This window comes from Pseudophryne corroboree, chromosome 12 (genome assembly GCF_028390025.1).
Source record: "Pseudophryne corroboree isolate aPseCor3 chromosome 12, aPseCor3.hap2, whole genome shotgun sequence".
Classification (NCBI taxonomy): Eukaryota; Metazoa; Chordata; class Amphibia; order Anura; family Myobatrachidae; genus Pseudophryne; species Pseudophryne corroboree.
This window is the reverse complement of record NC_086455.1, coordinates 128,218,632-128,245,914: the sequence shown is the minus strand read 5'-3', so window position 1 is coordinate 128,245,914 and position 27,283 is coordinate 128,218,632. Positions and strand designations below refer to the sequence as shown.

The following is a 27,283-nucleotide window of genomic DNA, read 5'->3' as shown; positions in this document are numbered from 1 at the left end:
CCTACAAATATCTCTATCACTGTTGACAACACTATCATCTCCCCCGTTCCCCAACTCCGCTGCCTGGGCGTCACTCTTGACTCCTCCCTCTCCTTTGCACCCTACATCCAAGCTCTGGCGCAATCTTGTCGGTTCCAGCTACGCAACATTGCTCGCATCAGGCCATTTCTCTCCCAGAGTGCAACTAAACTTATCATCCACTCACTGGTCATCTCACGACTCGACTACTGCAATGTGCTCCTCACTGGCCTCACTTGCTCCCACATCGCTCCCCTCTAATCTGTCCTCAACTCTGCAGCTAGGCTCATCTTCCTCTCCCGCCGCTCCACCTCTGCCACTCCCCTTCAACAAAATCTACACTGGCTCCCATTCCCCTACAGAATCCTCTTCAAACTCCTCACCCTCACATACAAGGCCATCTCTAATTCCACTGCTCCCTACATCTCCAACCTCCTCTCCCTTCATACTCCCTCCCACCCACTACGGTCGGCTGATGACCGTTGCCTCTCCTCTGCCTTGGTCACTGCTTCCCATGCACGAGTTCAGGATTTTGCCCGTGCTGCACCCCTTCAGTGGAATGCGCTCCCCCGCTCCATTAGACTCTCCCCGACCTTGCAAAGCTTCAAACGGGCATTGAAAACCCACCTATTTATCAAAGCGTACCCCTCCAATGCATAACCTAGTCCTTAGGCTGCTCCTCCATCCCCCTGCCCCATGCCTTGGACATCTCTGCTTTGCTCGCATACCACCATCAGGCTTCTACCTGCTTGCTTGCACCTCATGTCATCTGTCTGTTGCCCCTCCCCACTAGATTGTTAGCTCTTTAGAGCGGGGCCCTCTTTCCTCTTGTCTAAGCCCTCTTCTTGACACATTTCACTCAGCGACCATCTTTACCTGCTTTTTCTCCTGCTGGTAAAGGCTCATCTCTATCTATGGCCGCCAGCCCCAAGTAGTACAATGATTACTCCTTCGCTACTTACATCTAAGCTGTATTATGTTTTGAGAATTGTGTTGCTCTTTGTTACCTGCACTCCATTTTTGTTATTTATTTACTGTTATGCTAAGTTTTGTCTCCCTGTACTGTCCTTTGTACGGCGCTGCGAAACACTTGTGGCGCCCTATAAATAAAATGTAATAATAATGATAATAGTATAATACAAGGGTTTTATTTGTTTGTTTTTTTACATCTAGAAATCTGCCTAAATGCTTGTCAAGTATCCTGCAAATAATAAGAATTTACTTACCGATAATTCTATTTCTCGTAGTCCGTAGTGGATGCTGGGGACTCCGTAAGGACCATGGGGAATAGCGGCTCCGCAGGAGACTTGGCACAAAAGTAAAGCTTTAGAACTACCTGGTGTGCACTGGCTCCTCCCCCTATGACCCTCCTCCAAGCCTCAGTTAGGATACTGTGCCCGGACGAGCGTACACAATAAGGAAGGATTTTGAATCCCGGGCAAGACTCATACCAGCCACACCAATCACACCATATAACTTGTGATCTAAACCCAGTTAACAGCATGATAACAGAGGAGCCTCTAGAAAAGATGGCTTACTACAGCAATAACCCGATTTTTTGGTAACAATAACTATGTACCAGTATTGCAGACAATCCGCACTTGGGATGGGCGCCCAGCATCCACTACGGACTATGAGAAATAGAATTATCGGTAAGTAAATTCTTATTTTCTCTGACGTCCTAGTGGATGCTGGGGACTCCGTAAGGACCATGGGGATTATACCAAAGCTCCCAAACGGGCGGGAGAGTGCGGATGACTCTGCAGCACCAAATGAGAGAACTCCAGGTCCTCCTCAGCCAGGGTATCAAATTTGTAGAATTTTACAAACGTATTTGCTCCTGACCAAGTAGCTGCTTGGCAAAGTTGTAAAGCCGAGACCCCTCGGGCAGCCGCCCAAGATGAGCCCACCTTCCTTGTGGAATGGGCTTTTACAGATTTTGGCTGTGGCAGGCCTGCCACAGAATGTGCAAGCTGAATTGTACTACAAATCCAACGAGCAATAGTCTGCTTAGAAGCAGGAGCACCCAGCTTGTTGGGTGCATACAGAATAAACAACGAGTCAGATTTTCTGACTCCAGCCGTCCTGGAAACCTATATTTCCAGGGCCCTGACAACGTCTAGCAACTTGGAGTCCTCCAAGTCCCTAGTAGCCGCAGGCACCACAATAGGTTGATTCAGGTGAAACGCTGAAAACCACCTTAGGGAGAAACTGAGGACAAGTCCTCAATTCCGCCCTGTCCGAATGGAAAATCAGATGCGGGCTTTTACAGGATAAAGCCGCCAATTCTGACACGCACCTGGCCCAGGCCAGGGCCAACAGCATGACCACTTTCCATGTGAGATATTTTAACTCCACATATTTAAGTGGTTCAAACCAATGTGACTTTTGGAACCCAAAAACTACATTTAGATCCCAAGGTGCCACTGGAGGCACAAAAGGAGGCTGTATATACAGTACCCCTTTCACAAACGTTTGAACTTCAGGGACTGAAGCTAGTTCTTTTTGGAAGAAAATTGACAGGGCCGAAATTCGAACCTTAATGGACCCCCATTTCAGGCCCATAGACACTCCTGTTTGCAGGAAATGTAGGAATCGACCTAGTTGAAAATTCCTCCGTCGGGGCCTTACTGGCCTCGCACCACGCAACATATTTTCGCCAAATGCGGTGATAATGTTTTGCGGTTATATCTTTCCTGGCTTTGATCAAGATAGGAATGACTTCATCCAGAATGCCTTTCTCCTTCAGGATCCGGCGTTCAACCGCCATGCCGTCAAACGCAGCCGCGGTAAGTCTTGGAACAGACAGGGTCCTTGCTGGAGCAGGTCCCTTCTTAGAGGTAGAGGCCACGGATCTTCCGTGAGCATCTCTTGAAGTTCCGGTTACCAAGTCCTTCTTGGTCAATCCGGAGCCACGAATATAGTGCTTACTCCTCTCCATCTTATAATTCTCAATACCTTGGGTATGAGAGGCAGAGGAGGGAACACATACACTGACTGGTACACCCACTGTGTTACCAGAGCGTCTACAGCTATTGCCTGAGGGTCCCTTGACCTGGCGCAATACTTGTCGAGTTTTATAAACATGTGGAAGACTTCTGGGTGAAGTCCCCACTCTCCCGGGTGGGGGTCGTGTCTGCTGAGGAAGTCTGCTTCCCAGTTGTCCACTCCCGGAATGAATACTGCTGACAGTGCTATCACATGATTTTCCGCCCAGCGAAGAATCCTTGCAGCTTCTGCCTTGCCCTCCTGCTTCTTGTGTCACCCTGTCTGTTTACGTGGGTGACTGCCGTGATGTTGTCCGAATGGTGACCTTGAAGCAGAGGTCATGCTGAGCTTAGAGCATTGTAAATGGCCCTTAGCTTCAGGATATTTATGTGAAGTGATGTCTCCAGGCTTGACCATAAGCTCTGGAAATTCCTTCCCTGTGTGACTGCTCCCCAGCCTCGCAGGCTGGCATCCGTGGTCACCAGGACCCAGTCCTGAATGTCGAATCTGCGGCCCTCTAGAAGATGAGCACTCTGCAACCACCACAGGAGAGACACCCTGGTGCTTGGTGACAGGGTTATCCGCTGATGCATCTGAAGATGCGACCCGGACCATTTGTCCAGCAGGTCCCACTGGAAAGTTCTTGCGTGGAATCTGCCGAATGGGATTGCTTCGTAGGAAGCCACCATTTTTCCCAGAACCCTTTCATTGATGTACTGAGACTTGGCTCGGTTATAGGAGGTTCCCGACTAGCTCGGATAACTCCCTGACTTTCTCCTCCGGGAGAAACCCCTTTTTCTGGACTGTGTCCAGGATCATCCCTAGGAACAGAAGACGAGTCGTCGGAATCCGCTGCGATTTTGGAATATTGAGAATCCAATCGTGCTGCCGCAACACTACCTGAGATAGTGCTACACCGACCTCCAACTGTTCCCTGGATCTTACCCTTATCAGGGAATCGTCCAAGTAAGGGATAACTAAAATTCCCTTCCTTCGAAAGAGTATCATCATTTCGGCCATTACCTTGGTAAAGACCCGGGGTGCCGTGGACCATCCATACGGCAGCGTCTGAAACTGATAGTGACAGTTCTGTACCACAAACCTGAGGTACCCTTGGTGAGAAGGGTAAATTGGGACATGAAGGTAAGCATCCTTGATGTCCCGAGACATCATGTAGTCCCCTTCTTCCAGGTTCGCAATCACTGCTCTGAATGACTCAATCTTGAATTTGAACCTCCGTATGTAAGTGTTCAAGATTTTAGATTTAGAATCGGTCTCACCGAGCCGTCCGGCTTCGGTACCACAACAGTGTGGAATAATACCCCGTTCCCTGTTGCAGGAGGGGTACCTTGATTATCACCTGCTGGGAATACAGCTTGTGAATGGCTTCCAAAACTGCCTCCCTGTCAGAGGGAGACATCGGTAAAGCCGACTTTAGGAAACGGCGAAGGGGAGACGTCTCGAATTCCAATTTGTACCCCTGAGATATCACCTGAAGGATCCAGGGGTCTAATTGCGAGTGAGCCCACTGCGCGCTGAAATTCATTGAGACGGGCCCCCACCGTGCCTGATTCTGCTTGTAAAGCCCCAGCGTCATACTGAGGGCTTGGCAGAGGCGGGAGAGGGCTTCTGTTCCTGGGAACTGGCTGATTTCTGCAGCCTTTTTCCTCTCCCTCTGTCACGGGGCAGAAATGAGGAACCTTTTGCCCGCTTGCCCACGAAAGGACTGCGCATGATAATACGGCGTCTTCTTATGTTGAGAGGCGACCTGGGGTACAAACATGGATTTCCCAGCTGTTGCCGTGGCCACCAGGTCTGAAAGACCGACCCCAAATAACTCCTCCCCTTAATAAGGCAATACTTCCAAATGCCGTTTGGAATCCGCATCACCTGACCACTGTCGTGTCCATAACCCTCTACTGGCAGAAATGGACAACGCACTTAGACTTGATGCCAGTCGGCAAATATTCCGCTGTGCATCACGCATATATAGAAATGCATCCTTTAAAATGCTCTATAGGCAATAATATACTGTCCCTATCTAGGGTATCAATATTTTCAGTCAGGGAATCCGACCACGCCAACCCAGCACTGCACATCCAGGCTGAGGCGATTGCTGGTCGCAGTATAACACCAGTATGTGTGTAAATACATTTTAGGATACCCTCCTGCTTTCTATCAGCAGGATCCTTAAGGGCGGCCATCTCAGGAGAGGGTAGAGCCCTTGTTCTTACAAGCGTGTGAGCGCTTTATCCACCCTAGGGGGTATTTCCCAACGCACCCTAACCTCTGGCGGGAAAGGATATAATGCCAATAACATTTTAGAAATTATCAGTTGTTATCGGGGGAAACCCACGCATCATCACACACCTCATTTAATTTCTCAGATTCAGGAAAACTACAGGTAGTTTTTCCTCACCGAACATAATACCCCTTTTTGGTGGTACTCGTATTATCAGAAATGTGTAAAACATTTTTCATTGCCTCAATCATGTAACGTGTGGCCCTACTGGAAGTCACATTTGTCTCTTCACCGTCGACACTGGAGTCAGTATCCGTGTCGGCGTCTATATCTGCCATCTGAGGTAACGGGCGCTTTAGAGCCCCTGACGGCCTATGAGACGTCTGGACAGGCACAAGCTGAGTAGCCGGCTGTCTCATGTCAACCACTGTCTTTTATACAGAGCTGACACTGTCACGTAATTCCTTCCAACAGTTCATCCACTCAGGTGTCGACCCCCTAGGGGGTGACATCACTATTACAGGCAATCTGCTCCGTCTCCACATCATTTTTCTCCTCATACATGTCGACACAAACGTACCGACACACAGCACACACACACACAGGGAATGCTCTGATAGAGGACAGGACCCCACTAGCCCTTTGGGGAGACAGAGGGAGAGTTTGCCAGCACACACCAGAGCGCTATATATATATATATATATATACACAGGGATAACCTTATATAAGTGTTTTTCCCCTTATAGCTGCTGTATTTTTGATACTGCGCATAATTAGTGCCCCCCTCTCTTTTTTAACCCTTTCTGTAGTGTAGTGACTGCAGGGGAGAGCCAGGGAGCTTCCCTCCAACGGAGCTGTGAGGGAAAATGGCGCCAGTGTGCTGAGGAGATAAGGCCGCCGAGAAGGGGGCGGAGCCTATCTCCCGTTTTTCTGTGTATTCTGGCAGGGGTTAAATTCATCCATATAGCCCAGGAGCTATATGCGATGCATTTTTTGCCATCCAAGGTGTTTTTATTGCGTCTCAGGGCGCCCCCCCCCCAGCGCCCTGCATCCTCAGTGACCGGAGTGTGAAGTGTGCTGAGAGCAATGGCGCACAGCTGCAGTGCTGTGCGCTACCTTGTTGAAGACAGGACATCTTCTGCCGCCGATTTTCCGGACCTCTTCTGTCTTCTGGCTCTGTAAGGGGGCCGGCGGCGCGGCTCTGGGACCTATCCATGGCTGGGCCTGTGATCGGTCCCTCTGGAGCTAATGTCCAGTAGCCTAAGAAGCCCAATCCACTCTGCACGCAGGTGAGTTCGCTTCTTCTCCCCTTAGTCCCTCGATGCAGTGAGCCTGTTGCCAGCAGGTCTCACTGAACATAAAAAACCTAAAACTAAACTTTTCACTAAGCAGCTCAGGAGAGCCACCTAGTGTGCACCCTTCTCGTTCGGGCACAAAAATCTAACTGAGGCTTGGAGGAGGGTCATAGGGGGAGGAGCCAGTGCACACCAGGTAGTTCTAAAGCTTTACTTTTGTGCCCAGTCTCCTGCGGAGCCGCTATTCCCCATGGTCCTTACGGAGTCCCCAGCATCCACTAGGACGTCAGAGAAAAACTATTAATAATGGGGTTACCTAGAAAATATAGTGTATGAAATGGTTCTGCATTTCTGTACAGGATTCCAGATACTGTACTACTGGTAAAACATTTACAATTCATGCATTTTTCTGAACTTAAATGACAACTGAATTTAAAGCTCTGGAACAACATTTAATGTTAGCATGAACGCCAAATTGCATCACTATATATTAGGGTCTTTACTTATAAAGTAAATGAGAAAGTCAGTGAATTGGAGAATATGCTCTGGAAAAGATAATATATAAGCAGGTCGAATCCTGCGTTCTGCGATTTATGTGGGACTTCAGATACCAGTTTAAAACTTACTGTTCTGGAAAGCATTGGCTAAAGCAGATACAGATTCTCTGTGGCTTTAGCTAAAGCTCTATAGTATAACATGCACTGCAATGAATAAGCTGCTCTCCTGTATAAATATATCAGCAATCACTCCAGCTACTCTATTCCATTGCCTTGGAAAGTTTATCCATTAATATGAATAATTAAATTTACCTTGAATAGTTTACAATATTGTAATGTGAGTGATGTTCCTTTCACAACAATTATTTTAACATTCAATAAAAAGCAGACTATTGTGTCCAAGCCATCAGCAAGTGACAACTTAACATATTATTTCCCCAGCAAAGTCAAATTTGCCCACCGCAAAAGGACGGCTAACCTTAAAATCAAAGTAATATTTTCAAATATATATGTTAACGTTTTAAGTGATTATCAGAATACAATATCATTGTGGCAAGACTGCTGGTCAGACCTCTCGTCTGTAAATCTATTAACAGGACCTTGAAGGCAGCCTGTCTGAAATAGATGATGCTGGAATGGTTTGTAATCAGCTACCTGTAAAATGTAAATACAGTTCTATACTCTCTCTCATAGTAAAGCAAGTCTGCTTGAAACAGGCTAAACAAGGGGTTAATGCCGCTCCGCTATGTTGAGGAGCTAAATTTAGAACAACAGACTACGCTGTAGAGTCAATCAGCGGTGACTTTCTTTCAGATCCTAGTGCGCTAAGACGACGCAGGTTATCCAGCAAGAAAACCATGCTCATTTCTGCTTGAATCTCATGGTGGTATGAGTAGAATCATGCAAAGATTTCCTCCCGTAGTTACCTGCAATGTGCACAGCTACACATTAATTGAATCTCCCCCTATATCTAAGTCAAGCTAATATTAACTTTATTTTTTTATTTTTTTCAAATAACTATTTAATTGCAGTAGAAACAAAATGTTTTTTTTTTTTCTTTTTAGCAAATTCAACTAAAGCATCCCCACACAATTTAAACATTGTGTAATGCAGAATTCAGCTAACACCCAGACTTTGTTTTTTATTCATCCTACGCTAAAAAAATAAATAAATGGTGTTTATTCAGATGATTTAACATTTAATCAATTAAAATAACATACATAAAATGTATAGTTAAAAAAAATCAATTTACTTTCCACAATTAAAGTGAAAAAAAAAATAGAAAGAAGAAGAAATAAGGCAGTTAATGTTGGAATGATTTCATGTACATAAAATATTGAGTTTCTGACTGGAAATAGCCAGCCATAAATGGGAGTCCAATCCAAGGGAGCTTTACAGCTTTCAAAGCACCTTTGTCCTTCTGGATAGCGGCTCACAACAAGAGTTCACTTCCATCCTCAGGGCTCGGGTGACAAGCAGCGGATACAGACAGTCAATATTGCACATTAGTAAGTCAATGGAACCCAGAATGGCAATGCACACAGACAGATCATTCAAGGATGTCACTATCTCCTTTTACTTCATGCATTGTAGTCTGGGTCCTGCTTCTGATGAGGAGAAACACGTGACGCAGGCAGACAGAAATACAACAATATCACAGGACACATCTTATACCGATAAACAGATATAAAATTATGAAACAGCTGTTTTGACAATCGAGATCGGAGATTAAAAGTAAAAACAGGCTAGTTATTAGAGAGCAGAGAAAGGATTGTGCCTGGAGACCACTATGACCAGATTAAGGCACACAGTGGCGTTATAAAAAGTGTACCTGTCAACTATCCATGGTGGAGGCAGCCACTTCTTCGGCCAATCAATTTACTGTGCGCGAGTGACGCCCCGTAGACATCAAACCGCTGGTATCTCAGGCCTCAGAGACTTGATAGGCTGCATAATACTTCAGCGCACAAAGAAGATGCTTCCACTGTGTGATCCATTTACTTCTATAGACATTCTCAGGAAAAGAGCTGCATTCCTGTATTACTCCAATCACACAGCCTAATCTGCATTTCATGGGCTCCCAGCGACCATCCAAAGAGCTATTCAAACAATGAGAATTGAGCAGCTACACTTATATGGAATGTGGACGGCATTCAATTTTGCCGGGATTAGAAAACAATACCCTTTCCTGCTTACACCCGTCATTGGGACAAAGGTCACATCACAGTAACTGGGTGCCCATTAGGATATGTTAGACATAAGGAAAATGTTTGAAAACCAAATCATTATAACAATCATTATATGAAAATTATGGGGAGACCACAACTGCAATGCAAAGTAACTGCCATCCAAAAAGCTAAACATAAGCAAAATGATTTCTGTCCTGGAAACACTATATTGTTCCTCACAAGCAAAGGGATACTGAATTTTGGTGAGGCAGACAATGTCAACCACAAACACTGCAGTTACAAGTCCATAACGGAGATACTTATCTGGGGACATGGCGGTTAGGAGACATCGTGACGCATCAATTTTATTTTCTGCACATAAAACTGATCTTCAGAGTAACTGTAATTATACTAAGGTCCAGAGACTGATGAGACATGAGAACATTGGCACATAGAGAAATTGTAATAATCAGTCTACATCAGACGTGCTAAAGACTAGGTTACAGTTAATCCAACAAAATAATTAGTTTAGGTTTATTTTTCATGATACCGACTGAAATAACACCAACCTTTTATTATTAGTTACCGACAAGGTACGTTGCTAATCTTGAGATTTTTTTTTTTTTTTTTTAATCAGCGAGTCCACTGCCAAAGTGAAATGAAGCTGCTGCAGTAGTTCTTATTTCATATGAATATAACCTTTATATCTGTACATCTAGAGACAGTGATGTGCTGCAGCCAATTAGTTACTCTAGGCCATAATCATCTATATACATATATTCTAGGTGACAGCAGAACGTAGCATGGAAGTGGCTATAGATAGCAACACTAAGCATGCTGGTAAGTCTACACTTAGCAGCTGTATAAAGCTCACAGTGCTCCTGTAATAGACAGACAGCTCTTAGTACCATCAGGAAACCTCAAGCAGACAAAGAGGAATGCTAACTTGGTTGTTGGGGGGAACAGAGCTCCTCAAGTATAGCCAGAAGAGAAAAAGAAATGGTTTACCCTTTTCCCAAATGTTATCATTCTAATTATCTGAATCCACTGTATCCTAAAACAGCAAACCAATGATTAAAAAAAAAAAAGAAAACATATGTACAGGCTGAAATTCTGTCTGTCATTGAATTGTAAGACTATTAAAACCACCCCAGTAGGATATTCCAATTCCGTTAAGTTCATTTCCGACAACACAAGATCTAATCTTTAGGAGACATAGGTATTCTCATGAAAGTTTTTCCTGCTTTTGTCCAGTGTTATCAGCTTCTGAACAAACAGATTTTGACTTCTTTCCACATTTCAGTGTTGATGTCCTATGGATAATACCAGAGGTATTAAACAGCCCATAACTAAGGCCACCACCTCTATGCGGCTCAGTCCTTTTGCAGCGCCCGAGTCTGCTTTGTGGTTATGTCCCATTCCACCAACTTCCGGGAGTACATGGACCGTAGCTACATAAAGGAATGTCCCCGCAGAGAAAAGCATTGCGATGCCAGTGGCATTGACCTCTGAGAGCGCCTCCTTGCTGCTCTGTGGGAGAAGACCAGAAAAAAAAACCAATACGTATTGCTCATATATATACACACACACACACACACACACACACACACACACACACATATATATATCTCTACCCCCGAGTAAGTCTTGGTGATGCTACTACAGTGTCACAACTAAACGAGTTGGGCCTGGACATGAACTGCTTGGCTGAACTCCTCTGGTTTATTCAGATAAGCGCATTGCTTTTATAAATGTACACATAACAATGTATTGTTATTGGCTTAGGTTTTAAACAAATGGTATTACAGTATGTTTATTTTTATCTTTTTGTCCTGAAATGATTTTAAATAACATTTTGATTGATTGTTGCCATTTGCAGATTCCTAGAGAAGCGTTTAGGTATAAGAGAAGCTGTTACTTTTTATACCTATTGGTACGAGACCACTTTATATTGTCCAGAGCACATTGGTGATTGCACTAAAATACTGCACTAGGACCATTTTTTTTTTTATTTCTTTTAGGTTCAGTTTCACTGTATAAGGTTGGCTAACATCCCTTATTCTTGTGGTACTACACTAGGCAAAACTATACTAATGAATGTTCTTAATGGACTTTCCTACATTTATTAATTTAAATGTTTAAGAGGTTGATACTAAGCGCCACTGGGAAAACTTTACGTACGCATATATTAAAGTAGAGAAAATGTGAAAAATAGTGTGAAAATCCTAAAAATTTTTAACGATACTACACTATTGGTACTTTCTCTTTGTTTGCTCTGTCTGGTGCATTTGGTATAAGGGTGTACTTGCAATAGCAAAACGCAATCAACAAATATTATTAAGATAAGTATGTACACAAAAGAATTGAAGTACGCAGTTAGAAGTCAACTCAGTTAGGAGCGAGTTGGGTCCTGCAAACCATTCTCATTGTAAAATATATTTGCAATTCCAAATTCCAAACTTGCAACCTATTTTTCCCAGTAAATTCACATTTTATTTGTACATACAAATTTCTGTTTCCCAAAATACTGTAAATACTTATTTATTTTATTTCTGAATTCCACTTGCTGGCTATCATTAATAATTAAAAATTAATCATGTGACACCTATTTGTGGGCGCTAACAGCCTATTACACTGCCCTGCTAGCTTGGATAACACTATATCGGGGGCCAGGATAATTGTCAAGAATTTTCATGCACTTCTGGCGTATCACTTTTTGTAAAAAACCAAAACACATGTGACATTGCCTTTTCCAACTGAATCTCGTATTTCTCCGGTGCATGCAAAAAATATATATGATCTGTATAGTGTATTTGTTATCACAGTTGATATATGTAAAGGAAGATAGTGGTTCTGCACCATTCTAAAGTCATTGGAGTAACAAAAGCAGAAAGCCCTGTCATACCCCACATTAAGCCTGGTTGAAATTGAGTTTTACTGTATATAGGTATTGAAGAAAGAGTTGGAGAATTTCATATATAATGTGTGTGTGCTATAGGCACATAACAAAGCAGTAATATATAGTTGTTCATTCACCCAAAAGAAATAGTAGGAAATGCACCCATTACGCAGATCATCAGTATGGGTACTGTGCAGGCTGCTCTCCCTGTGGCAGTATCTAGGGTCACAAGCTAAGACACAAAGACCTTTAGCAGAGCAGGGACAGTATCCCTCTCCTTTCCACACCTCTGCGGCTTCCCAAGGCTTGTCCCATGCAGTATGGCAGGCAATGGAGCAAAACAAAGGGGTAAGTGCCGAGTATACAATGGTGACACCATTCAGTCCTGTTTAAAGTAAGAACTGCAAAAACATCCTGACATTTTCCTCGTTAGAGTTGGGCTTTATCCACTGCATGGGGCAGATGTGTATCACTGTGTGCGTGCGTGTATGTATCACAGTGGGCAGGTACCAGACAAAGTTGCTCTATGCTCTGTAAAGTGCTTTAACCTTGCATCAATATAATTAAATCATATAAAGTACATTTCCTGGCAAATATTAGGATTTTAATTACCTACCGGTAAATACTTTTCTCGTAGTCCGTAGAGGATACTGGCGTTTCATTTAGTACCATGGGGTATAGACGGGTCCACTAGGAGCCATGGGCACTTTAAGAATTTGATAGTGTGGGCTGGCTCCTCCCTCTATGCCCCTCCTACCAGACTCAGTCTAGGAAACTGTGCCCGAGGAGACGGACATACTTTGAGAGAAGGATAGATAAGGATAGTGGTGAGATTCCGAACACAGTACACAAACAAGAGGAAAGCCATGCTAATCAAACTTGAAACAGGAACAGCAACAGCTGAACCATGCCTTCCGTCCACTCCACTGAAACTGCCCTTACTAAAGTATGCAATGACCTCCATGCTGCTAAATCTAAGGGACACTACTCTATACTTATTCTAATTGATCTCTCTGCTGCTTTTGACACTGGACCATCCTCTCCTACTGCAAATTCTTCACTCCATTGGTCTGCGTGACACTGCCCTCTCTTGGCTGTCCTCCTACCTTTCTGACCGTTCTTTCTCTGTCTCCTCTCATGACTCCACCTCCCCCTCACTTCCACTAACTGTAGGGGTACCCCAAGGTTCTGTCCTTGGTCCTCTTCTCTTCTCTCTCTATACGTCCTCACTAGGTAAGCTCATTAGTTCTTTTGGTTTCCAATATCATCTCTATGCTGATGACACCCAAATCTATCTTTCCTCTCCAGACCTTTCCCCTGCTCTCCTCACTCGTATCTCCAACTGTCTCTCTGCTACCTCTTCCTGGATGTCCCAGCGCTTTCTTAAACTTAACATGTCTAAGACCGAGCTGATCATCTTCCCTCCCTCCCGCATAACCTCACCTCCTACAATCTCATTATCTATTGATGGCACTACTATCTCCTCTAGCCCCCAAGTGCGCTGTCTTGGAGTAATCCTTGACTCCTCCCTCTCCTTCAAACCACACATTCAGCACCTCTCACAAACCTGCCATTTTCATCTAAAAAATATTTCCAGGATCAGACCCTTTCTCACCCAGGATGCTACTAAGACTCTTATCCACTCACTGGTCATCTCCAGACTGGACTACTGTAATCTGCTCCTGACTGGCATTCCTGACAAATACCTCTCTCCACTCCAATCTATCCTCAATGCTGCTGCCCAGCTCATCTTCCTCACCAAACGCACTACGTCCACCTCTCCTCTCTTACTAGACCTTCACTGGCTCCCCTTCCCTTTCAGAATCCATTTCAAGCTTCTTACACTCGCTTACAAAGCCCTCACCCACTCCTTTCCCATCTACATCTCTGACCTTATCTCCCTTTACACTCCCACCCGTCCTCTTCGCTCTGCTAATGCACGCCGACTCTCCTGCCTACGGATTACTTCCTCCCAGTCCTACCTCCAAGATTTTTCACGTGCTGCACCACTTCTTTGGAATTCCCTACCTCTCCCCCTCAGACTCTCCACCTCTCTACAAAACTTCAAACGGGCCCTCAAGACCCACTTCTTCACCAAACCCAGCCAAATCTCATCCTAACCCTCTGTTCTACGCTCTCTATGTACCCCATCTGTGTCACCCCTGTCTGTCTACCCCTCCCCTTTAGAATGTAAGCTCTCACGAGCAGGGCCCTCTTCCCTCATGTGCTTATCCTTTCTTACTTTAATAATCTTCAACTGCACCAAATCCATCAGTCTTCTGCCACCTGATACTTATTCCAGTGTCATCTGCTGATGTAACTGTTTATTTACCCTGTACTTGTCCTATACTGTCATCAACTGTAAGTTGCTGTTTTCCTGTTTGATTATTTGTTTATGTACTCTGTAATTGGGCGCTGCGGAACCCTTGTGGCGCCATATAAATAAAGGATAATAATAATAATAATAATAATAATAATAACCAAACAACAATACTTATCCAAGTAACATTGTAGGAAGAAACGAAGCACCGGGAGGGCGCCCAGTATCCTCTACGGACTACGAGAAAAGGATTTACCGGTAGGTAATTAAAATCCTATTTTCTCTTACATCCTAGAGCAGAGGTTCTCAAACTCGGCCCTCAGGACCCCACACAGTACATGTTTTGCAGGTCTCCTCACAGAATCACAAGTTAAATAATTAGCTCCACCTGTGGACCTTTTAAAATGTGTCAGTGAGTAATTAATACACCTGTGCACCTGCTGGGTTACCTGCAAAACATGCACTGTGTGGGGTCCTGAGGACCGAGTTTGAGAACCACTGTCCTAGAGGATACTGGGGATCCATTTAGTACCATGGGAAAGTACCAAAGCTCCCAAACCGGGTGGGAGAGTGCGGAGGTTCCTGCAGAACTGATTGACCAAACTGAAGGTCCTCAGGGGCCAAAAGTATCGAACTTGTAAAACTTTGCAAACGTGTTTGAACCTGACCAAGGAGCTTGTCGGCAGAGCCCAAGAAGAACCCACCGACCTAGTCGAGTGGGCCTGTACAGATTTCGAAGCCGGCAAGCCTGCCGTGGAATAAGCATGCTGGATAGTAAGCCTGAACCAGCGTGCAATGGACTGCTTTGAAGCAGGACACCCAATCTTATTGGGATCATAGAGAACGAAAAGAGAGTCAGATTTCCTGTGACGAGCTGTCCTCTTTACATACACCTTCAAAGCCCTCACAACATCCAAAGACTTTGGAGTAGCAGAAGTGTCTGTAACAGCTGGAAACCACAATTGGTTGGTTGATATGAAACGCGGACAACACCTTAGGAAGGAATTGCCGATGAGTTCTGAGTTCAGCTCTGTCCTCATGGAAAATTAAGTAGGTGCTCTTGTGAGACAACACCCCTAACTCCGACACACGTCTTGATGAAGACAAGGACAACATAATGACAGTCTTCCACGTAAGATACTTAACCTCTACATTCTGTAACGGTTTAAACCAGTATGATTGGAGGAACTGCAGCACCAAATTGAGATCTTAAGGTGCCGTAGAAGGCACAAAGGGAGGTTGGATGTGCAGAACTCCTTTCAGGAACGTCTGGTTCTCAGGAAGAGAAGCCAATGGTTTCTGAAAGAAAATGGACAAGGCCGAAATCTGGACTTTTATTGAGTCCAGACGTAGGACCACATCCACACCCGACTGCAGAAAAAGCAGGAGACGTCCCAGATGAAATTCCACTGCAGAATATTTTCTGCTCTCACACCAAGAGACGTATTTCTTCCAAATACGGTGATAATGTTTAGACTTTACCCCCTTCCTGGCTTAAATCATAGTCGGGATGACCTTGTCAGGGATGCCTCTCCCGGCAAGAATCAGCCGTTCAACTTCCATGCCGTCAAACGTAGCCGTGGTAAGTCTTGATAGACGAACGGGCCCTGTTGCAGACGATCTTCGCGAAGAGGTAGAGACCACGGATTTCGAGGAGCATCTTCAGGAGGTCCGCGTACTAGGCCTTTCTTGGCTAGTCCGGAGCAATGAGAATTGCTTGAACCTTTTCCCTTTTTATTATTTTCAGAATTCTTGGGATCAGAGGAAGAAGGAAATACGTACACCATTTGATATACCCATGGAGTCGTCAGAGCGTCCACTGCCACTGCCTGTGGGTCTCTCGACCTGGAATAATACCGCTTGAGTTTCTTGATGAGACGAGAGGCCATCATGTCGATCTATGAATATCCCCATCGACTTGTCAAGCACTTGAATATCTCCGGGAGAAGGCCCCACTCCCCCGGGTGCAGGTCATGTCTGCTGAGGAAGTCTGCTTCCCAGTTGTCTACTCCCAAGATGAAAACCGCTGACAATGCTGCAGCGTGTTTTTCTGCCCAAAGGAGAAATCTTGACACCTCTGACATTGCTGCTCTGCTTTTCGTTTCGCCCTGTCGGTTTCTGTACGTTACTGCCGTCACATTGTCTGACTGTACCTGAATGGCCCAATTATGAAGAAGATATGAGGCATGCAGAAGGGCCTTGTATATAGCCCCGTGTTCCAGAAATGACTTGACCATGTTTCTTCAAACTGCCCCCCCTAGGTGACTGCTCTGCAACCTCTGAGGCTTGCGTCCGTGGTTAGCAGAATCCAATTTTAAAACCCAAACCGTCGGCTCTCGATCAGGTGAGAGGTCTGTAGCCACCACAGAAGGGAGATCCTTTGGCGACAGATGGATCCTCTGGTGCATGTGAAGATGTGACCCAGGCCATTTGTCCAACAGAATGAGCTGGAAGGGTCATGCATGAAACCGTCCATACTGAAGAGCCTCGTAAGAGGCCACAGTTTTTCCCAGAAGGCGAATGCATAGGTGCACCGATATCCGGGTTGGTTTCAGGACATCCCGAACCATCGACTGGATTACCAATGCCTTTTCCAATGGAAGAAAAAAAAAAACTTTCTGCGACTGTGTGTCCAGAAACATTCCCAGAAATGGGAGCCCCCGAGTTGGCTCTACGTGAGATTTAAGAAGATTCAGAATCCAGCCGTGATTCGGGATTAGTTGGGTTGAGGCCAATGCTGTTCAACAACCTCTCCCTGGACAGAGCCTTTATCAGAAGATCGTCCAGGTACGGAATTATGTTCACTCCCTGCTTGCGAAGGAGAAACATCATCTCTGCCATCACCTCTGGTGAACACCCTCGTGCCGTGGAGAGACCAAATGGCAGGGCCTGGAACTCGTAGTGACAGTCCTGTAGTGCAAACCGTAGATAAGCCTGGTGTGGCAGCCAGATCGGAATGTGAAGGTACGCATTCTTGATATCCAGAGACACTAGGAATTCCCCCTCCTCCAGACCTGAGATCACCGCTCTCAGAGACTCCATGTTGAATTTGAACACTCGTAACTACGGGTTCAATGATTTTAGATTCAGAATCTGCCTTACCGAACCGTTCCGTTTCAGTACTACAAACGAGTTGGAATAATACCCCTTGTTTTGGAGAGGAGGTGGAACTGGAACAATGACCTGCGTTTGTATCAGTTTTTGAATGGCATCCTGTAAGGTTATACTTGCCTCTTGTGAAACTGGTAAGCCTGATTTGAATAATCTGTGAGGTGGGAGTTACTGAAACTCCAGTCCCCCTGGGAAATAAGATCTGTGACCCAGGGATCCTGGCATGATATTGTCCAGATGTGACTGAAATTTTTTAGTCGGGCTCCCACCTGCCAGTCTTCTAGGCATCACGGTCCACCGTCATGCTGAATCCTTTGCAGAAGCAGAGCTGGAGCTCTGTTCCTGAGAACCGGCAGTTGCTGGTTTACGTGGTTTACCTCTAGCGCCTCTGGTGGCTGTAGAGGATCCTCTAGCTTTGCCCTTAAACATGGCAGTTCGAAAGGACTGTAGAGTAGGTCCTGAGTAGGTCTTCCTAGTTGGAGGAGCTGCAGAAGGAAGATATGTAGACTTACCCGCGGCAGCTTTGGAGATCCATTTGTCTAGTTAGTCTCCAAACAAGGTCTCTCCTGTGAAAAAAGAACTCAGCTGCGCAATGAAATTGGAAACATGAACAAAAGCTCACGTATGCCGAGATAAAATTATAAAGAAAAATGTAATATGACAATAAAAGAAATTTCATACAATAAAACATATAGTCTGGACTTAAACCTTATAAGAAAAATAGTAAAATACCCTGTACTGGATATCAGATAAAACAAGCACTTGTGGTGTTAGCGGTAACAATATGCAACATTTGTATCCAACGAGTAGAAACAGTATCATATCCTGGATATGAATGAATTGTTAGAATGTGGAGTAATTCATAAGTTTTAAACTGATAACTGCAGTCCCATGAATGTATTAATGGAGCTCCTTTATGTAGAAATGCTCCGATGTCAGATAAAGTCAAAATTACCTCTCCGTGGGCTGGTTTCTAACTGAGCATCCTCGGTTAGATTATTCTGCGTTGCCTACCACGTAGCTGTCACTGGGAGGGAGAGTGCAAAGCTTGCACCAGGCGGAGTCCTACACGGAGACGCTGCTGGAGGTATGAAGGAGCCGCTATGGAGACTGAGTTGCCAATGCCGCTCGGCAGGCCTCTCCTGTGAAGGGTAGGCCTTCCACGCCTTTCCTGGAGTCCGTGTCCGCAGTACACTGGCGTAACCATAAGCCCCTGTGTGCTGACACTGCCATAGCTTTGGTGTGTGCATTACGCAAACCTAAGTCTTTTATGGCTTCCACCATAATGTTCTCAGAGTCCTGTATATGTTGCAGGATTAAAACAATCTCCCCCCTAGATAAGGGAATCCAAACCCTCAATTAGGTTACCTGACCATCTAGCAATGGCTTCAGTAATCCATGCATATGCTATAGTAGGTCTCTGGGCCACCCCAGCAGCCATGTACAAGGATTTGAGTGTAGTCTCAATCTTGCGATCAGCCGTGTCTTTCAGGGAGGCTACACCAGGGACAGGCAACACAATTTTCTGTGACAGCCTGGATACTGATGCATCCACTATCGGTGGATTTTCCTATTTTTTCCTATCCTCAGGAGGAAAAGGAAAAGATGAGAGTAACCTTTCAGGGATTTGAAATTTCTTATCAGGATTAACCCACGGTTCTTCAAATAGGTTATTCAATTCCTTTGACACAGGAAAAGTGACTGAGGATTTCTTTTTTACATTAAAATAAGATTCCTAACACTCCTCTGCCACTTTATCAGGAATTAGTAGCACATCTTTGATAGCTTCTTTAAGAGCCTCTATTCCATGTGACAGAGCTGAGTCCCCACCCCCCTTCTGAATCCACCTCCCCCTCCTCCATGTCTGACCCCTCAGCGTCAGAGTCAGACTGCAGGATATGGGCCAGAGTTCGCTTTTATGGACAAATGGCAAAGGACTGAGATGCTTGTTTGGGGACAGAGTCTCTGTTCATAATCTCATCCACAGACTGTCTTAAGTATTGCGTCTCTTTCTCATTGCGGACCGATTTATTAGAAATATTGGAAATAATTCTTTTGAGGGAATTCAGCCACGCTGGGTTAGCCCCGCTAGCCTGAGAAGGTGCACTACACTGAGTACATAGTAGTGAGCACCCTGGGGAAGAGGAACACTCTGCCGTACATGAAACACACTCTTTGCCTGACATATTGTAAATGTGACAACACACACACAGGAAAGGTTAAAATAAGAATTTACTTACCGATAATTCTATTTCTCGGAGTCCGTAGTGGATGCTGGGGTTCCTGAAAGGACCATGGGGAATAGCGGCTCCGCAGGAGACAGGGCACAAAAAAGTAAAGCTTTTACCAGATCAGGTGGTGTGCACTGGCTCCTCCCCCTATGACCCTCCTCCAGACTCCAGTTAGGTACTGTGCCCGGACGAGCGTACACAATAAGGGAGGCAATTTGAATCCCGGGTAAGACTCATACCAGCCACACCAATCACACCGTACAACTTGTGATCTAAACCCAGTTAACAGTATGATAACAGAAAGAGCCTCTTAAAGATGGCTCCTTAACAATATAACCCGAATTTGTTAACAATAACTATGTACAGTATTGCAGATAATCCGCACTTGGGATGGGCGCCCAGCATCCACTACGGACTCCGAGAAATAGAATTATCGGTAAGTAAATTCTTATTTTCTCTATCGTCCTAAGTGGATGCTGGGGTTCCTGAAAGGACCATGGGGATTATACCAAAGCTCCCAAACGGGCGGGAGAGTGCGGATGACTCTGCAGCACCGAATGAGAGAATTCCAAGTCCTCTTTTGCCAGGGTATCAAATTTGTAGAATTTTACAAACGTGTTTTCCCCCGACCACGTAGCTGCTCGGCAGAATTGTAATGCCGAGACCCCTCGGGCAGCCGCCCAAGATGAGCCCACCTTCCTTGTGGAATGGGCCTTAACAGATTTAGGCTGTGGCAGGCCTGCCACAGAATGAGCAAGTTGAATTGTGTTACAAATCCAACGAGCAATCGTCTGCTTAGAAGCAGGGGCACCCAACTTGTTGTGTGCATATAGTATCAACAGCGAGTCAGATTTTCTGACTTCAGCCGTCCTTGAAATGTATATTTTTAAGGCTCTGACAACGTCCAACAACTTGGAGTCCTCCAAGTCGCCAGTGGCCGCAGGCACCACAATAGGTTGGTTCAGGTGAAACGCTGATACCACCTTAGGGAGAAAATGCGGACGAGTCCTCAGTTCTGCCCTATCCGAATGGAAGATTAGATAAGGGCTTTTATAAGATAAAGCCGCCAATTCAGATACTTTCCTGGCGGAAGCCAGGGCCAGTAACATAGTCACTTTCCATGTGAGATATTTAAAATCCACCTTTTTCAATGGTTCAAACCAATGGGATTTGAGGAAATCTAAAACTACATTTAGATCCCACGGTGCCACCGGAGGCACCACAGGAGGCTGTATATGCAGTACTCCTTTAACAAAAGTCTGTACCTCAGGAACTGAGGCCAATTCTTTTTGGAAGAATATTGACAGGGCCGAAATTTGAACCTTAATAGATCTCAATTTGAGACCCATAGACAATCCTGATTGTAGGAAATGTAGGAAACGACCCAGTTGAAATTCCTCCGTCGGAACACTCCGATCCTCGCACCACGCGACATATTTTCGCCAAATGCGGTGATAATGTTTCGCGGTGACTTCCTTCCTTGCCTTAATCAAGGTAGGAATGACTTCTTCTGGAATGCCTTTCCCTTTTAGGATCTGGCGTTCAACCGCCATGCCGTCAAACGCAGCCGCGGTAAGTCTTGAAAGAGACAGGGACCCTGTTGTAGCAGGTCCCTTCTCAGAAGTAGAGGGCACGGGTCGTCCGTGACCAACTCTTGAAGTTCCGGGTACCAAGTCCTTCTTGGCCAATCCGGAGCCACTAGTATTGTTCTTACTCCTCTTCACCGTATAATCTTCAATACCTTTGGTATGAGAGGCAGAGGAGGAAACACATATACTGATTTGTACACCCAAGGTGTTACCAGTGCGTCCACAGCTATTGCCTGTGGATCTCTTGACCTGGCGCAATACTTGTCCAGTTTCTTGTTGAGGCGAGACGCCATCATGTCTACCATTGGTCTTTCCCAACAGTTTATTAGCATGTGGAAGACTTCTGGATGAAGACCCCCCTCTCCCGGGTGAATATCGTGTCTGCTGAGGAAGTCTGCTTCCCAGTTGTCCACGCCCGGGAAGAACACTGCTGACAGTGCTATTACGTGATTCTCCGCCCAGCGAAGAATCTTGGCAGCTTCTGCCATTGCACTCCTGCTTCTTGTGCCGCCCTGTCTGTTTACATGGGCGACCGCCGTGATGTTGTCCGACTGAATCAACACCGGTTTTCCTTGCAGGAGTGGTTCCGCCTGGCTTAGAGCATTTTAGATTGCTCTTAGTACCAGAATGTTTATGTGAAGAGACTTTTCCAGGTTCGTCCATACCCCCTGGAAGTTTCTTCCTTGTGTGACTGCTCCCCAACCTCTCAGGCTGGCGTCCGTGGTCACCAGGATCAAATCCTGTATGCCGAATCTGCGGCCCTCCAATAGATGAGCCTTTTGCAACCACCACAGAAGATATACCCTTGTCCTTGGCGACAGGGTTATTCGCAGGTGCATCTGAGGATGCGACCCTGACCATTTGTCCAACAGATCCCTTTGGAAAATTGTTGCATGGAATCTGCCGAATGGAATTGCTTCGTAAAAAGCCACCATTTTTCCCAGGACTCTTGTGCATTGATGTACAGACACCTTTCCTGGTTTTAGGAGGTTCCTGACAGGTCGGATAACTCCTTGGCTTTTTTCTCGGGAAGAAAAACCTTTTTCTGAACCGTGTCCAGAATCATCCCTAGGAACAGCAGACGTATCGTCGGAAAACAGCTGCGATTCTTGGAATATTTAGAATCCAGTCGTGCCGTCGAAGAACTACTTTAGATAGTGCTCTTCCGACCTCCAACTGTTCTCTGGAACTTGCCCTTTTTAGGTCGTGCAAGTAAGGGATAATTTAGATGCCTTTTTTCTTTGAAGAAACATCTTTTCGGCCATTACCTTGGTAAAAAGGCCCGGGGTGCCGTGGATAATTCAAACGGCATCGTCTGAAACTGATATTGACAGTTCTGTACCACGAACCAGAGGTACCCTTGATGAGAAGGACAAAATTTGGACATGGAGGTAATCCTTGATGTCCAGGGACACCATATAGTCCCCTTTTTTCCGGTTCGCTATCACTGCTCTGAGTGACTTTATCTCGATTTGAACCTTTTATGTAAGTGTTCAAAACATATTAGATTTAGACTATGTGTCACCAAGCCGTCTGGCTTCAGTACCACAATATAGTGTGGAAAAATAATACCCTTTTCCTTGTCGTAGGAGGGGTACTTTGATTATCACCTGCTGGATATACAGCTTGTGAATTGTTTCCAATGCTGCCTCCCTGTCGGAGGGAGCCGTTGGTAAAGCAGACTTCAGGAACCTGCGAGGAGAAGATGTCTCGACTCTCCAATCTTTACCCCTGGGATAATACTCGTACGATCTAGGGGTCAACTTGCGAGTGATCCCACTGCGCCCTGAGACTCTTGAGACTACCCCCCCACCTTGAGTCCGCTTGCACGGCCCCAGCGTCATGCTGAGGACTTGGCAGACGCGGTGGAGGGCTTCTTTCCCTGGGAAAGGGCTGCCTGCTGCAGTCTACTTCCCTTACCTCTATGTCTGGGCAGATATGACTGGCCTTTTGCCTGCATGCCCTCATGGGAAAGGAAAGATTGAGGCTGAAAAGACGGTGTCTTTTTTAGCTGAGATGTAACTTGGGGTAAAAAAGGTTGGATTTCCCAGCTGTTGCTGTGGTCCCCAGGTCCGATGGACCGACCCCCAAATAACTCCTTCCCTTTATACAGCAATACTTCCATCTGCCGTATGGGATCTGTATCACCTGACCACTGTCGTGTCCCTGACATCTTCTGGGAGATATGGACAACGCACTTATCTTGATGCCAGAGAGCAAATATTCCTCTGTGCATCTCACATACATATATATAGAATGCATCCTATTAAATGCTCTACATGAATAAAATATTTTCAGTCAGGGAAACCGACCAAGCCAACCCAGCACTGCATCTCCAGGCTGATGGCGATCGCTGGTCGCAGTATAACCACCGTATGTGTGTATATACTTTTTAGGATATTTTTCCAGCTTCCTATCAGCTGGCTCCTTGAGGGCGGCCGTATCTGGAGACGGTAACGCCACTTGATAAGCGTGTGAGCGCCTTATCACCCTAAGGGGTGTTTCCCAACGTACCCTAATTTCTGGCGGGAAAGGGTATAACGCCAATATTTGCTATCGGGGTAACCCTACGCATCATCACACACTTCATTTTATTTTATCTGATTCAGGAAAAACTACAGGTAGTTTTTTCACTCCCACATAATACCCTTTCTTGTGGTACTTGTAGTATCAGAAACACGTAACACCTCCTTCATTGCCCTTAACGTGTGGCCCTAATGAGAAATACGTTTGTTTATTCACCGTCGACACTGTATTCAGTGTCCGTGTCTGTGTCTGTGTCGACCGACTGAGGTAAATGGGCGTTTTTAAAACCCCTGACGGTGTTTCTGAGACGCCTGGACCGGTCCTAATAGATTGTCGGCCGTCTCATGTCGTCAACCGACCTTGCAGCGTGTTGACATTCTCACGTAATTCTCTAAATAAGCCATCCATTCCGGTGTCGACTCCCTAGAGAGTGACATCACCATTACAGGCAATTTCTCCGCCTCCTCACCAACATCGTCCTCATACATGTCGACACACACGTACCGACACACAGCACACACACCGGGAATGCTCTGACAGAGGACAGGACCCACTAGCCCTTTGGGGAGACAGAGGGAGAGTCTGCCAGCACACACCAAAAACGCTATAATTATATAGGGACAACCTTATATAAGTGTTTCTCCCTTATAGCATCTTTTATATATATACAATATCGCCAAAATCAGTGCCCCCCCTCTCTGTTTTAACCCTGTATCTGTAGTGCAGTGCAGGGGAGAGCCTGGGAGCCTTCTCTCCAGCTTTTCTGTGAGAGAAAATGGCGCTGTGTGCTGAGGAGATAGGCCCCGCCCCTTTTACGGCGGGCTCGTCTCCCGCTATTTTTGAAGTTAGGCAGGGGTTAAATATCTCCATATAGCCTCTGTGGGCTATATGTGAGGTATTTTTTGCCTCTAATAAGGTTTTTATTTGCCTCTCAGAGCGCCCCCCCCAGCGCTCTGCACCCTCAGTGACTGTTGTGTGAAGTGTGCTGAGAGGAAAATGGCGCACAGCTGCAGTGCTGTGCGCTACCTTTATGAAGACTCAGGAGTCTTCAGCCGCCGATTTTGGACCTCTTCTCTCTTCAGCGTCTGCAAGGGGGCCGGCGGCGCGGCTCCGGTGACCATCCAGGCTGTACCTGTGATCGTCCCTCTGGAGCTAGTGTCCAGTAGCCAAGCAGCAAATCCACTCTGCACGCAGGTGAGTTCACTACTTCTCCCCTAAGTCCCTCGTTGCAGTGATCCTGTTGCCAGCAGGACTCACTGTAAAGTAAAAAACCTAAGCTAAACTTTCTCTAAGCAGCTCTTTAGGAGAGCCACCTAGATTGCACCCTTCTCGTTCGGGCACAAAATCTAACTGGAGTCTGGAGGAGGGTCATAGGGGGAGGAGCCAGTGCACACCACCTGATCTGGTAAAAGCTTTACTTTTTTGTGCCCTGTCTCCTGCGGAGCCGCTATTCCCCATGGTCCTTTCAGGAACCCCAGCATCCACTTAGGACGATAGAGAAAAACACAATTAACCCACAAAAATCCCTTCCAGGAAAACGCAGAGTTATTTGGAGCTACCACACAGCGCCCTTATTGCTAATGCCAAGCTTAGCTGGGTCGCAGACTAAGTACCAAGATTGGGGACTTAGTACACTAATAATCGCTCTCCCCCTGCTATGACCCGCTGGTACCACTGAGGTAATCTGGAGTCACACCGGAGGAGCTGCGCATCCCTGTCAGTCAGCGTCTGTGTCCACTGCAGAGGGAAAATGGTGCTGGTGAGCTGCTGGATCCTCTCATAGTGAAGCCCCTCCCCTTCAATGGCGCTCGGTCTTCCCGCTTTTTTTATACTGGATGAGGTAATTTGTGCTTAAAATGGAGACAGAACCGTTTTAAGGCTTTGTTTGCCAGTGTGGGTACAGGTGACAGTGTACTGAGACGCAGTTGTGTACTGAGTCTGGAGACGCAATCCGCCCCGGTGAGAAGCCGTGCGTCTCCGTACCCATATGCCACCATAATGGCCGGCGACCCGCTAACCGGGACGCCAGCTTAGTACTCACCACTCTTTCTTCATGCTCTGTTAGGGGTGGCGGCGTGCTGTGGGAATGTACGCTCGCCGTGGTGGGGCTTGCGAATAGTTCCCTCGGGAGCTAGTGTCCTGTCAGCGGGAAACGGGACCATTAACCCTTCAAGAGGTTGGGCCATCGGGCATAGAGGGAGGGAATAGAGGGAGGAGCAAGTCCACACTATCAAATTCTTAAAGTGCCCATGGCTCCTAGTGGACATGTCTATACCCCATGGTACTAAATGGAACTCCAGTATCCTCTAGGACGTAAGAGAAATAATAGTTTATGTATATATAATACACACACACACACACACACACACACACACACACATATATACAAACACATACAGTGCACAGACACACACAGAGTTGTCTAACCTTGCTTAGTCCCACATATGTCAGCATTGACATGACAGGAGCAGCCAGAGCAAATACAAGTAAATGCTTCCGGATGCGGTTACGCTCAAGCCCGGCATGCATTAGGAAAGACACCAGACCGAATGCTGCAGGAGCCTGTAAAAAAATGATAACAATTAATATACATATATTTGCTTTTCTTTCCCAGTACATAATAGTAATGAAATATAACATGGATTATTAGGTTACACTTACTGTTAAATTAAATGTCCTGTTTTTAAAGGGAGGCAGCCCGGTCGGCACAACGACGGAAGTGGTGGAAGGGTGTAGCATAGTATAGGGGATAGGGAGTGACGCGACACATCAGGCTGTAGGTGGGGGGTGTGGCTGAGTGACTGCATCATCATAGCCACGCCACCTGCTATACAATGATGAAATTACTGGCATTGCACAGCAGGGGACATGGCTTCGATGAGGCAATTCAGCACGAAACGCGTCATCAGTCACCTGGTCCACCCACATTACTGGGTAAGTGAGCGGCTGGATGGCGGCAAGTGGGCAGCTCCGGGAGACTTGTCCACTTTCCCAGGAGTGCAGTCTGATTTTTGGGAGTGTCCCAGCTGTTCTGGGAGAGTAGACAAGTATGTACCCAGTGCAAGAGATCCATCCAAAATCAGACATATCTCTGTGTACACTCAATTCAGTATAACCCACAATAATGCCAACCATGCCTTCAGGGCCCTTAGCCTATATGCGAATACCCCTTTGCTGCCCACTTATATCATTGAGTTGTAAGCAGAGATATGTGTGACTGAATTGCCCGTAGTTGCTCATAGATGTGTACATGGGAGCATCTGCTAGATCTGTCTGCTAAACATAATTGCGTGCAACACTAAATCAGCCCCATTACATTCCACACTGCCCAGGGTGTCATGTCTAGGGAATAATCCATTAGAGTTGAGAGTGGGTGGTGGCCCATACCCTGCTAGCCGG

At 46.0% G+C, this 27,283-nt stretch overlaps 1 protein-coding gene across 2 annotated transcripts in view; it reads right to left on the bottom strand.

Annotated features, from left to right (window-relative positions):
* Window positions 1-8,204: 8,204 nt before the first annotated feature.
* SLC39A9 (solute carrier family 39 member 9) overlaps window positions 8,205-27,283 on the bottom strand; it is a 65,801-nt gene continuing 46,722 nt past the window's right edge. For both annotated transcript variants that reach the window (XM_063948012.1, XM_063948013.1), the window contains exons 7-8: window positions 26,312-26,446; window positions 8,205-10,738 (exon numbers count right to left, since the gene is read on the bottom strand). In XM_063948012.1, the coding sequence (XP_063804082.1) occupies window positions 10,508-10,738; window positions 26,312-26,446 (366 nt within the window). In that variant the 3' untranslated portion in view covers window positions 8,205-10,507. The remainder of the gene's footprint in view (window positions 10,739-26,311; window positions 26,447-27,283) is intronic.